Raw genomic sequence first — 12,936 nt, 5'->3', positions numbered from 1 at the left:
GAAATCCCACAATCTTCCCAGACGCCACAACCCCCTTCCCCCCAAGGCCTGCACACACACAGGGAGATCCCACTCACCCGCTCGGAGGGATGGTCCATCTGCGTCTCTATCAGCTTCACGATCTGGGTGAAGGTCGGCCTCTCTGTCGCTTCCAGTCTCCAGCACTGCGTCATGATGTCATAGCTGGGACATGGAGGTCAGAGGTCAACACCAGCTCTGCTGTGGTAACAAGACCCCACTCGTTCCTGTCCCCAACGAGCTCAGAGGCTGAGGTGAGGGGACATGCCACCCTCTCAGAGACCCCACCATCTCACCCATACCCCACCCTTGGCTCTCAGCACTCATCTGTGGTTCACTGTATCCCATCTTCATGACACAGGCACTGAAAGGGAATCCCCACTGTGGGTGGGTTAGTACTGGGGGGTCCCATTGTGGGTAGGTCAGTACAAAGGGGGAGTCCCCACTGTGGGTGGGTCAGTACTGTGGGGGGGGGGGGTTCACATTGTGGGTGGATCAGTACTGAGAGGGAGTCCCCACTGTGGGTGGGGCAGTACTGGAGGGATGTCCCACTGTGGGGGGAGGAACTCGGGGGTCCCACTGTGGGTGGGTCAGTACTGGTGGGATCCCATTGTGGGTGGGTCATTAATGAGAGGGGGGTCCCACTGTGGGAGGGGCAGTACTGGGGGGCCCCACTGTGGGGGGGTGGTACAGAAGTCACGGTCGGCAGCACTGGGAAGACAGAGAAAGATGAATGATTTGGACGGGTGAAACGGGATTTGAATGGAAGGAGGTTCTGGGTGTGGGAGAACTTGGGCAGACCTTGTTCAGAAGAAATCTGCTGCTTGTGAGTGAAACTCTGCTGTCTCCAGCAACTCGCTGGCAGTTTGTCAGGGGTGGATTTACTCCACTGCGGAATCACTATTTGCTCGTTGAAGGCTTAACGTCGGTGACTCCACTCCCTGTCCATCACTGATTAGCTCGGTGGTCGGTTGTTGATGACTTTTCGACAGCGTCTCTAAGGCCTGGGAACCTCGGCCTCACTTTCGAGGAGTTCGGGAGGTGTTGGCGGGTTGTCAGGGAGCCAGTTCGTGAAACATCCGGGGACCTCTGTTCATCGCTCTGTTATCTCATCGTCCGGATAAACGGCTCACATCTCGGACTCTCGTTTCTATGTGGGGAATACGGGATGGTGGGCTCTGAGGAGGACCACTTTAGCCTGACTTCGATCAACATGAGTCTTGCCCTCTCCTACTGTGGATGATTGTTTTGTACACTGGTCTAGTTTGTCTTTTGTAAATATCCCAGATCCATTTTCTGAAAGACCTGGGCCCTTCAGGAGACACGCTGGCTCAGCGATTTCAATGACCCTGTGGCCAGGAATTCTTTCACTGGAAGATGAGAATGTGGTCATGATACTTGTCCCCAACTATCACGGTTGGGAAGTGTACAGAGAGGGGGTGTGGGAAGCAATGGGACCCCAGCCGTTATAGGGAGGTTACAGTGATGGGGAGTGATGGGACCCCAGCCGTTACAAGGAGGTTACAGTGGTGGGGAGCGATGGGACCCCAGCTTTCCACTTGTAACTTGTGTTTTGTGCAAATGGTCTGAATTGTAAACTAATGTTGTACTTGTAACATCTGGATTAAGAATAATAACGGGGTGGGATTAATTTACTATCAAACAGACAAAAAAAGGGGCAGTGCTGGGGGATTCATATTATGGGAGGGCAGAGGGAGGGAGCATTACAATGGGTCGTGATCATACTCCCCTCCCCTCCCCTCATCATGTCCCACCCCTTCCCCAGTTGGGACACTCTCTCCCACCAACTCTCCCTTGTTTGGAGGAGCCACCCGGGTCAACAACAGAAGGTTGTACTCACAGTTTAAGGCTCGCAGCCGCAGGCCGGTCCATCTGGAAGCCTGCTCGGATCCGCTTGTAGAACCTGCTGTCAACAGGGACTCCTGGATATGGGCTGGAGCCTGCAGCAGAGAGCACAGAAACTGTCAGTGTGTGTACACGTTGGTGGGGGGGGGGGGGGGGGGGGTGTGTGTGTGCGTGTCTGAGTGTGTGTGTGTCTGTGTACATGTGCACGTGTCTGTGTACGTGTGCACGTGTGCGTGTGAGTGAGACAGTGTGGAAGGATTACCCAGTGAATAGATCTCCCAGAGCAGGATGCCATAAGACCAGACGTCGCTCTGCACCGTGTACACACAATCAAAAATGCTCTCTGGAGCCATCCACTTCACTGGCAGGCAGGCCTGGAGACAGAGAGTGGTCAGTAGACACAGGGGTCCCAAACCGTCAGAGGGAGGGGTGGGGAGTTGAGGTGGAATGGGGAGGGGGGTGTGGAGAGGGGTGTGGGGTGGGGAGAGGGAGTGTGGGGAGAGGGGAAGTGGAATGGAAGAGAAGATAGGGGTGTGCGGGCTGTGGTGAGGGGAGAGGGGATAGTTTCATTTGTGGAAGGGTCGAATGGTCTCATGCCACACTCTCTGGCTGTGAATATGTGGGCAGAGTGGGAGCACCTTCCCAGGTCCAGAGTTGGATCGCACCCTTCCCCAGGGTCATTGGGGATGCGCAAGATGGAGATGTCAGTGGCGAAGGCTTGCCTGCCTTCAGGTGTCGGGCACAAGCACAGGAGCATGGAGGTGCCCTTACACCTGGGCCCGCAGCTGATGAGACCACACTGGGAGGTGGCTCGACTGGGCAAAGAGTATGAATCAGCCTACATGGGAGTTTCTGGGATGTTACTGGGTCTGGAGGGGCTGGATGTATAGGAGGTGGCTGGGACCTTCCCCCTGGAGTGAGGGAAAATGAAGGGGCACTTTACAGAGGTTCAAAAATCAGGAGGCCCATGGAGTTTCGGTGAGGGCGTAAAGTTGAATAGGGACCTGAGTGGCACCTTCTTCACATGGGGGTGGTCGGGGTGTGGAACGAGCTGTCGGAGGAAGTGGTGGAGGTGACGACAAATTTAGACAGGTCCACGGCAACGAGAAAGGACATGAATCAAATGCAAGCAGATTGGAGCTCCTCAGATAGACAGCATAGATAGCACAGACATCGTGCCGAAGAGTCTGTTCCATGCCGGGCATGATCAAAGGTAGGGGGAGGGCAATCGGGAGCAGACTTACGTTGCCCTTCACCACATAACTGGAATCATTCTTGATGTCCCTCGCCAAACCAAAGTCACAGATCTTGGCGACACGGCCGTGTGTCAGCAGAATGTTCCGGGCAGCGAGGTCACGGTGGATGCACTGAAATGAGAACCCATCAAACAGTCCATCCTCAGCAGGGACCAGCAGAGACCTGTACTTCACCCCATTCCCGCCCCCCATTCCCCCGCCCCCATCCCCACCCCATCCAACACCTCGTTCCTCCATCCCCTACCCCTTCCCCAACCCTATTCCCCATCCCTCCCTCTGTCCCCATCCCCCCATTCCCCATCCCATTCTCTCATCCCTGTCATCCCATTCTCTGCCCCATTTCTTTCCTTGTTCCCTATCCCGATCCCCACCCTCATTCCTCATCTTGTTCCTAACCTCCATTCCCCACTCCTGCCCTAAACCTCACTGTCGGAGGTGTGTGTATTTGCATGTGTACATGTCCATATGTGTGTGTGCGATGTGTGTGCATATGTACATGTGTGTATGTGTGTGTGTGCACATGTGTTTGCATGTATGTGTGCATGTAGTCACCCACACGTCCGCCTGTACTCACGTTCCTGGAGGACAGGAAGTCCATGCCAGTGGCCACCTGGAAGGAGAAGCTCAGCAGATCGTCTACATGGAGCAACTCCTCGTCCTCTGCACACAAAACATGAGCCAGTGTCAGGCGCAGCAGCAGGAGGTCCTTTGGCCCATCTTCTTCCTGCTGGGCATTACTCCACTGTCAGCCCTGGGGCTGGGGCTGGGTCTGGGCCTTTAGGCTCTGGGCTGGACTGAATGTGTTGGGGCTCCCTGTCAGTGAGCTCCAGATCCCTCCTCCCCTCACCTTCCAGTTTCTGCCCCCTAGTTTCCCCTCCTGCTGGAGAACAGATCATTGCCATGGAAACAGGCCCTTTGGCCCATTGATTCCATGTAACCATCCCATTCTGTTCCCCCACTTTCTCATCAGCTCACCCCCAGAATCCCCCCCCCCACCCACACTCTGGGAAGGACTTAAACCGCAAGTTCACCTACCAACCTCCACCTCTCTGGGAAGTGGGAGGAAACCAAGTTCCCGGGGGAAACCCACACACTCACAGGGAGAATGTGCAAACTCCACACAGACTGCACCAGAGGTGGGGATCGAACCAGTGTCTCTGGAGCCGGGAGGCAGCAGTACTATGTGCTGCAGCACTGTCCCCTCAGAATGACCCTGCCTAGGTCTCTGGGTCAAGGTGTTTGGTGAGTTCCTTTCACCACAGGTGAGGTAAACGGGAACCCATGTCCAAGTGAATCAACCAATTCAGGAGGAGGTGGCACTGACAGGCATCTGAAGCGTCCAATGGGGCCCAACTCCTGATGAAGGCCACACCTCCCCAGGGCTGCCACTCAATGCTGGGCCATCCAACAACCAAAAGGGAGAAAATAGGGCTGATCCCACTTACCCTCAGAGTCCTTGAGGTCGGTCTGGGCCAGAATCATGGTCTCGCTAGGCCTCATGGGCAGGTATCCAACTGAGCTGTGGGAGAAAGGAGGTCAGGCATGTTCATCAGAGCCATTGCAGGAGTACAAGGTTCCCCAGGCCTCAGACCCCAGGAGGTGGAGGACCCCTAGGACCATTGCACATGAAGGAATAGATGGGCAGACAATTATTGGATGGGGAGGATTCAGATCCAACCAAGTCACCTTAAGTCTTTATTAAATCTTTGGAAAGGGTGCTGATGAAATTCACTAGGACGTTGCCTGGATTGGAGAACAGGTCTTTATGAAGCAAGGCTGCCAGAACTGGGATTTTTCTCTTTGGAGCGACAAAGGATGAGAGAAGACTTAATCGAACATGGAACACTACAGCACAGTTCAGGCCCTTTGGCCCTCGATGTTGTGCTGACCTCTAAATTTATACCATTTTTTTTAACTAAGTCCTTCCTACCCCATAACCCTCTATTTCTTTCCATCCATGTGTCTGACTAAGATTCTATTTAATGCCCCTAATGTTTCAACCTCCACCACCACCTCTGACAAGGTATCCAGGAACCCACAACTCTCTGTGTTAAAAAAAACTTACCCCTCACGTCTCCCCTAAACTCCCCTCCCTTCACTTTGTACACGCGTCCTCTGGTGTTTGCTGATCCTGCCCTGGGAAACAATTGCTAGGCGTCCATCCTGTCTATGCCTCTCAGAATTTTGTAGACCTCTGAGCCATCTCTGGTCCAGTGGTGTGTAAGATTATAAGGGAGACAGATAGGCTGGAGAGCCAGCACACTTTTCCTGGGGTGACACCAGAGGACGACTATTTAAGGTGAGGGGAGGAGAGCTTAGGGGAGACGCCAGGGAATACTGGGGGCCTGGAACGCATGGCTGGGAGTGGTGGAGGGGGTTGGTACAATGGGAACATTCAAAGGATCTTAGACAGGCACGTGGATGGATTATGGGATCAGGAGGTTGTCGTCATTTTCTTAAGGAATATATGGGTCAGCACAACATCGAGGACCGAACGGCCTTTCCTGGCTGTAGTCTATATTCTAAGCTGGTGATCTTTCCCTGCAATTGTCCCTCTGTTATGACAACTCGTGTTTGGGGGAATGGGGCTGTTCAGAGATCCTGGCTGGACAACACCACTCCTGGAGTATTCTGGTCCTCCCATTGCAGGAAGCATGTGAACGGTCTGGAAGATTTACCAACATGATCCAAGGGGATGTAGGGAAAAGGCAGGTGGGTGGAGATGAGCCCATCATCAGATCAGCCATGCTCTCATTGAATGGCGGAGCAGGCTCAATGGGCTGAATGGCCTCCTCCTGCTCCTATTTCTCATGTTGTTTTGCTGTTATTAATTATGGGGAGAGGTTCAACAAAAAGGTGGTTTTCTCTGATGTTTCAGAGCTGACCGAGGTTTGTAAATTCATCAGAGGTGTTGACAGGATGGACAGTTGGAATCTTTTCCCCGGGCTAAGTGTGTCACACAGCAGAGGACTGGGAAAATATTTTTACACAGGAAGAGGTAGCAATGGAAGGAGATATGATCGTGGTGCATGAGTGGCTTCGACAGAGACCCATGAATATCTGTCAGGTCCAAGCAGCAGAGTTAAGGTGTGATTTAGACATCTTGGTTAGCATGGGCACTTGTGCCAAAGGGCCTGGTCTGGTCCATGTGTCCTGGCTGGAGAAGGCAGAGAGTCACGGACTGGGGAAAGGCAGTACCTCAGGGCCCCATTCAGCTGCACGTTCTTGTAGGAAGCATCACAGTAGGTCAGGGTCTGGGCCTTTTGCTTCAGGAAGTTCAGTAAGTCTCCATAGCAACAGTATTCCGTGATAACGAGGACCGGGCCTGCAATCAAATGCAAGTCACTTTCATTTCCCGTGCTGCACGTCACACTCCACCTGCCACGTGTGCACATTGGCCTCTCCCGGACCCTGGGGCATTGTAATCACCTCTCCGTGCTGCACCCTGCTCCCCTCACTCCCTGAAACCCCCACCCCACCCCCTCGAGATCTCATCTCCAGTCTCAGGATCATGCCCAAGATTAGTGGCCCCACCACTGGTATTGCCTTCTCTTGCCTAGGCCCAGAACTTTCTCCATGCATGGCTGCCATCTCCCCTCCCCCCCCCCCCAACTGGTCAGACCCATGGACAGAGTTATGGAGTGCTACAGCATGGAGGAAGGCCCTTCTGCCCATCTTGTTCATCCTGACAAAGCTAGGCCCATCTGCCTGTGTTGGGCCCATATCCCTCCAAATCTCCCCTCTCCATGAACCTGTCCAATGTAAGTCTCCCTGCTTCGACCTCTTCCTCTGGCTGCTCATTCCACTCACCCACCACCCTCTGTGGGAACAAGGTGCCCCTCAGGACTCTTTGAATTCTCTCTCCATCTCACCTAAAATCTATGCCCTTTGGTTTTAGACCCCTTCCCTGAGGAAAAGACCCTCCACCTTATCGACGGCCCTCATGGTTTTGTAAACCCCCATTAGCCTCCAATGGTCCAGCCTGCAGTCTGGTCCTGGGAACACACATGGGTCTCCCCTGCCCCCTCCCCAAGTTCCACTCCAGCTGGGAGAGCAGAGGTGTGCTGATACTCTGAACATGGTGTCAACCCCAGCTCTCCCCCCATCACACCCCTCCTATTACGAGCCAAAACCCAGCAGCAGCAGAAATTTACCAAGGCAATGGCTACTTAAACAAAAATGTTTTTATTTTCTTAATGCATAATAATAAGATCAATATTTAACATTATTAATTTAAATGAACTTAAGCCCCTTCTAATTCTAAGCACACTTGTATGTAATGTGTATGTGTTCAGGAAAGTTCTTTGTTTCACTGTTTAATCATTCACTTTTCACTTCTCCAAGTTCACTGGGATCGGGCAATCTTCCACACTGTGCACAAAATGAAACATTTATGATCTTCACCAGGCTCTGGTGCTTTAACTTGTTATCGCTCAGGAAGGTATTATTGGTTTCAGAGAGAGATTTGTTGTTCGTTGGACACACAAACTGATCTCCTTCAATCAGCCACTAAAATGTCTTGCCGAAGAAACTTGCCCCCTCTTGGGTTTTTCCAAAAGATCACCTCTTCTTCCAGATTACCACAGGCATTTTTTTTCCTTCCCTTTTTCAGGGGAAACACAATAACCAGTCACAACCTCTGCAATTATTGACTACAGAGATTTAGAATAGGCTGAACTCGGAACTCCAAACCTTTCTTCAAGTGGGGTCTTGCAGCAGGTCTGCCAATTTGCAGTCTTCATCACCAACTGCTACTGAATCTCTCAGTCTCTCTCTCTTTCCCCCCTCCCCCCAAAAAGAATGAATGTTTTCCCTCTGTTTGCAAAACCACGTGACCCCTCTGAGAACAGCAACTTTCAACCAGACTTGGGTCACTGGCACCGACCGGAATCAGTGTCTAAGCCTGGTCATCTGTCCATAAAAGACCAAAGTCCATTTATTCCACAACATCAGTCCAATTAACACCTACTTGTGAAGTCTTCTTCAAAGTTTCTGTAAAGTCCCTGTGGACAGGAAGTCTCTGCTTATGCAAAGCTCTTGCATTTGAAATGAGATGTCTTTTGTGAAATGTTACTGAGAAGTCTATTTGTAAAGTGCCCCTATACTAATACCAAATCTAAACCCCCACAATCTACACCTTTTACAGATCTATTTTATTCATAATTTTGTTAACCCAATCCATAATACTTCTCACCTCGAAGGATGCAAGCTTTCAGCTCTGCCCCTGTCATACCCCTCCTCACCTCAAAGGGTGCAAACTCCCAGCTCTACCCCCATCACACCCCTCCTCACCTCGAAGGGTGCAAGCTCCCAGCAGGTTCACCACGTGTGTGTGCTGGCCCAAGTGGCTCAGGATCTTCAGTTCCGACATCAAGGCCTCCCTCTCGACTGAGTGGGCGCTGGCTGCAGGCAGAATGGGAGAGCCTCAGCAAAACATGCACCCACCCCACTCTCTGAGCACCCACAGGTGTTGGTCTTCAGCTCCCTAGCCCCTCCACCCCTCCCTGCCAGTGTAACAAGGCACAGCACATCCCCGTCTGATAGCCCTGGTGTCAGAGAGCGATCATGACCCCGGCAGCAGAGAGAGAGACTCACTATCCTGGGGTCAGAAGTGAAGGTCAAGGTCCAGCAGCAAGGGTCACAATGCTGGAGTTGGAGGTAAAGACCACAACCCCAGATTTGGACAAAGGTCATGAACCTGGAGATGGAGGTTGTGAGAGATGAGTAACACTGATCTAAAAGAAAAGTGAGGATTGTGAGAGATGAGTAAAACTGATATAAAAAATATGAAGGTGAGGAAACTAATATAGATATATGGGTAAATGAATAAAGCCAGTATGAACAGGATAAGAATAGATATTAGAATGTAGGAAGTAAAGTTAGTCTGAATAAGATAAGGGTCTTCTAGCCTTAGACAGAATTAGCAAGTTTTAATGCCCTGAGAGTCAGGAAGGTGTGAATAAGGACAATGACATGATGGGACACCGACAGGATACCCCCTGGTCCTCCAAGTGCACAGAAACAGCACGTAGGCAGACAGAATTGCCTAATGCCAAACTCATCCAGGAGGCAGAAGAATGTAAGGGGGAGGGTATTTCTATACTGAAATCAACTCTATAAAAGTTGGGTGAGCCCCAGTGTATGTGTGTATTCCCAGGGTAAGGGGAAGCACCCAACTTTGCATTGTTGGTATAATAAATGTTCTTTGTTCTCAATTTTCGTCTCGAGCAATTTCTGTGAAGGTACTTCTGTTTCTAACAAGGTGAAGGTCACAATCCAAGAGTCAGAGGTGAAGATCAGAGTGAGAGCTATGACCACGAGGTCAGAGGTAAAGGTCACGACCCCGGCCTCAGAGAGAGGGTCAAGACCCCAGAAGGTCATGATTCAGAGGTGGAAGTGAAGCTGGAAGGTGACAGAGGTCCTTACATTTCAGCATCTTCACAGCCACCTTGGTGGCCTTGTCTCCCTTAGCCAGTCCGTAGGCTGTGGCCTCAACCACTTTCCCAAACGCTCCTGCTCCAAGGACCTTTCCTGGCAAGAGAAGATCCCAGCCATTAGGGAACAAGAGTCAGGTTGGATCTCCCAGGCACATGCCTCGCACCTATTAGCACAGGCCCAAGCTATTTGGCCCCTCTGCTCCCTCCTACTTGCTCAGGCTCCCCATCCTACTTCTCCCTCGCCTTGTTCCCAGACACCTCCCTCCCTCAGGTTTATCCAGTAATATTCCTCTGTTCCTCCCTGGGGAGTGAGTCCTAGGTTCTCTCTGCTTCCTGGGGAAGGAGAACCTTGGGAATTCTCCCTTGGTATTTACAAAGATGAGTTCTGGTCTCCTTTGCATAGAAATTCCCATGTCAACCGACCTTCCATTCTCTCAGATTAGGGTGTCCTTCCTTTTCCCTTAGATCCACACCCCTTTCCCTCTCCCCCTCACCCCACCCCTCCCTCTCTCTTAGATCCATCCTCCTTTCCCTCTCCCCATCCCCTTCACCCTCCCCCTCACCCACCCCTCCTTCTCTTTCCCTTAGATCCATCCCCTTTTCCCCCTCCCCTACCCCCTCCCCATCACCCCACCCCTCCCTCCTTCTTAGCTCCATCCCCCTTTCCCTGGGAAGGGGGGTGGAGGAGGGGCTCGTACCCAGCCGCAGCTGTTCCCTGGGGAACTCCCACTTCTCATTGTAGGGCAGCTGAGTCGGGTCGACGAAGGTGTAATCGTGCCCGTTGACTGCCTCGATGATCTTCCAGCGAACTTCGTACTTTGGTTTCTGGAGGATTGCAAGAGCGGAGACGTGAGCGAAAGATGAGAGAATGGAAAATCCTGCAGCTCTGTCTGGACGGGGCAGGACTGACCTGTCGGTACTTGTAGAGGAGGAGGGTGAAGAGGAGGGTCAGAGCAACGAACAGGGTCCCTGTACTCCACACCACACGGCTGAGCACGCTGTGATAATCAGATTGGCCTGCGATAACAACCAGGGGTTACATATCTGCCGCAGTCAAACTGGTAGAAACAACCGCAATATTGTACATTAAAAATAGATCCTAAATATTCAGTCGTCCCAAGTGCAAGGAAAATGGGACTTTGCACTAGGTCAGACAGCCGTCTCGTGGTGTTGGAGCCTTCCCCGATCAACATAGAAATAAAACAGGAATGTCGGCAGACTTTGTGGTTGAAGTAAAAGCCCAAAATGCTGGAGGTGAAACTGTCCGAGATACAGAACCAATGTTTCGCGCTGGAGCCCTTCACCAAGGACTGAGCATTAGTGCAAGTCTTTGCTTTATGCACCCGGGCTAGAAAGCAGACGCAAGCCTGAAGCGTCAGTTCTGTATCTTTATCTCTGCTACATAAAGTTCACTGTTTCACCGGCTGAGTTCCCCAGCGTCATGTTTTTTATCCTGATCAGTATAACAGGGGGAGGTTCAGCCTGACAACTGCTGGAAAGAACCTGTTGTGGAGCCTGGAGGCTTCGTACCTTCTGCCTGAAGGGAGCATTGAGAAGAGGTTGTGACCAGGGTGATGGGGGTCCTTCATGGTGTTGGCTGCCTTCCCAAGGCAGCACCTCGCACGGATGTCTGCAGTGGGTGGGAGGTCAGAGCCTGTGATGGACCTGGCTGGGTTTGCTCCCTTCTGTGTTCCCTGGGCTCTTGTGTTGCCAAACCCTCTAGTTTCTTGCAGTTCTTGTCCCACACACTGATGCACTCAGACAGGATGTTTCAGTGGTGCCCATGTAGAAATTGTTACCAAAAGCTCAGGGAAAAAGTTTGAATTTCCCCTAACTTCAGTAAGAACTACTCACGATTTACTAGGACATGGAAGGTAAGAGATGAGTTCACTTCTCCATTTGATGCCAGGAAATTGTAGAAACCACTCTCGGTGTCCTTGACATGGACCAGTAATAAAGAACTCTCGTATCTGCAAAAGATCAAGCTGTAGAGATACGCAACTCAGAGGCTATTCTGCCCATCAACTCCATACTGCTCAGTACATGGAAAGACCCACTGCAAAGTGGAGATAAATGTCTGCAGAAAAGTCTTTATACATTACATCTCAAAGCATTGCCATAATCTGAAAGGGAACCATCGTCCAGACAGATAGGTTTTACAAAGCAAGATCCCACAAAGGTGAAATGAACAAATTAATGGGAGAGTTGGTGAAGAGGGAGCCACACGCTGCCTCATACAGCAACATTGGAAGGTGCATTGTACTGCCCACCCCCTCCCTGCCTCCCCTTCACAGCCCTCCCCCTGGGCTGGCCCTCAGACAGCACCTTTGTGGCCAGGAAGACCAGAGTTCCAGAGAGATCAGTTAGGACAGAGCAACACCTGGATGATTGTACTGGTGGGGGGGGGGGGGGGGTCATTCAAGAGTCTGATAACAGCAGGAAAGAAACTCTTCTTAAAGCTAGCAGGTTGATCTCACACTCCTGAATCAACGGCTTGTGGGGGGAGGGGTGAAGAGCATGTGGCCAGGGTGGTGCAGGGATTTTAATGTGTTGGCTAATTTGCCAAGGCACTGTGCGGTATAGTTAGGCTTAACGAAGTGGAGGGGGGTGTGTGACGGAGGGGAGGGGGTATGTGACAGAGGTGAGGAGAGTGTGTGATTGATGGAGTGGGGGTGTGTGACGGAGGGGAAGAGGGTGTGTGATGGAAAGGGGTGTGCAACCCTGTGTGTGCCCTGCAAAATCTTGTAGATCTCAATCAAGTCTCCTCTCATCCTTCCACACTCCAAAGAGAAAAGTCCCAGCTCTGCTAACCTGGCCTCATGAGACTTGCCATATATTTTGGTGGAGAAGGTGATCTTCTGATTAGGTGAGACCCTATTTCCAGCTGAAGAGAAAAATGGTGGAAGATTATTAAAATTAAATTGTACAATCTTTAATGAGGCATGGACTTTGCTTGATGTTTGTGCTCCTAATGTTGAGGATACAGCTTTTGTTGTGGATATGTCTTTATTACTTGGACGATCGAACTCTAATATGATGATTGGGGGAGATTTGAATGTGGTGTTGGAGCCTTTATTGGATAAGTACCCAAGAGTAATTAAGAAGTCTAAGATGGCAATCCAAGTGATTAATATGATGGCAGATTTGAATTTAATTGATATTTGGCGAAGAGTTAATCCTACAGAGAAAGATTTTTCTTTTTATTCCTCGCGACATAATTCTTTTTCTAGAATTGATTATTTTTTAATATCAGCACATTTGCAGGATAGGGTTACATCTGTGGAGTATAAGGCTAGATTGGTTTCAGATCATTCATTATTATTATTAGAATATTTGAGTTCACAAGATGTTCAGAAAGC

At 51.0% G+C, this 12,936-nt stretch overlaps 1 protein-coding gene across 1 annotated transcript in view; it reads right to left on the bottom strand.

The window, feature by feature from the left end:
• The window catches only part of LOC138742957 (macrophage colony-stimulating factor 1 receptor-like), a 38,015-nt gene that overhangs the window by 2,482 nt on the left and 22,597 nt on the right, over positions 1–12,936 (bottom strand). The window contains exons 6-17 of the mRNA XM_069897830.1: positions 11,432–11,562; positions 10,488–10,594; positions 10,276–10,402; positions 9,567–9,671; positions 8,433–8,543; positions 6,339–6,465; positions 4,586–4,659; positions 3,715–3,800; positions 3,129–3,251; positions 2,147–2,258; positions 1,880–1,979; positions 78–183 (exon numbers count right to left, since the gene is read on the bottom strand). Of these exons, the coding sequence (XP_069753931.1) occupies positions 78–183; positions 1,880–1,979; positions 2,147–2,258; positions 3,129–3,251; positions 3,715–3,800; positions 4,586–4,659; positions 6,339–6,465; positions 8,433–8,543; positions 9,567–9,671; positions 10,276–10,402; positions 10,488–10,594; positions 11,432–11,562 (1,309 nt within the window). The remainder of the gene's footprint in view (positions 1–77; positions 184–1,879; positions 1,980–2,146; positions 2,259–3,128; positions 3,252–3,714; positions 3,801–4,585; positions 4,660–6,338; positions 6,466–8,432; positions 8,544–9,566; positions 9,672–10,275; positions 10,403–10,487; positions 10,595–11,431; positions 11,563–12,936) is intronic.

The sequence above is a fragment of the Narcine bancroftii genome, chromosome 9 (assembly GCF_036971445.1).
Source record: "Narcine bancroftii isolate sNarBan1 chromosome 9, sNarBan1.hap1, whole genome shotgun sequence".
NCBI classification, from domain to species: Eukaryota; Metazoa; Chordata; class Chondrichthyes; order Torpediniformes; family Narcinidae; genus Narcine; species Narcine bancroftii.
This window is presented reverse-complemented; position numbering and strand designations above follow the sequence as displayed.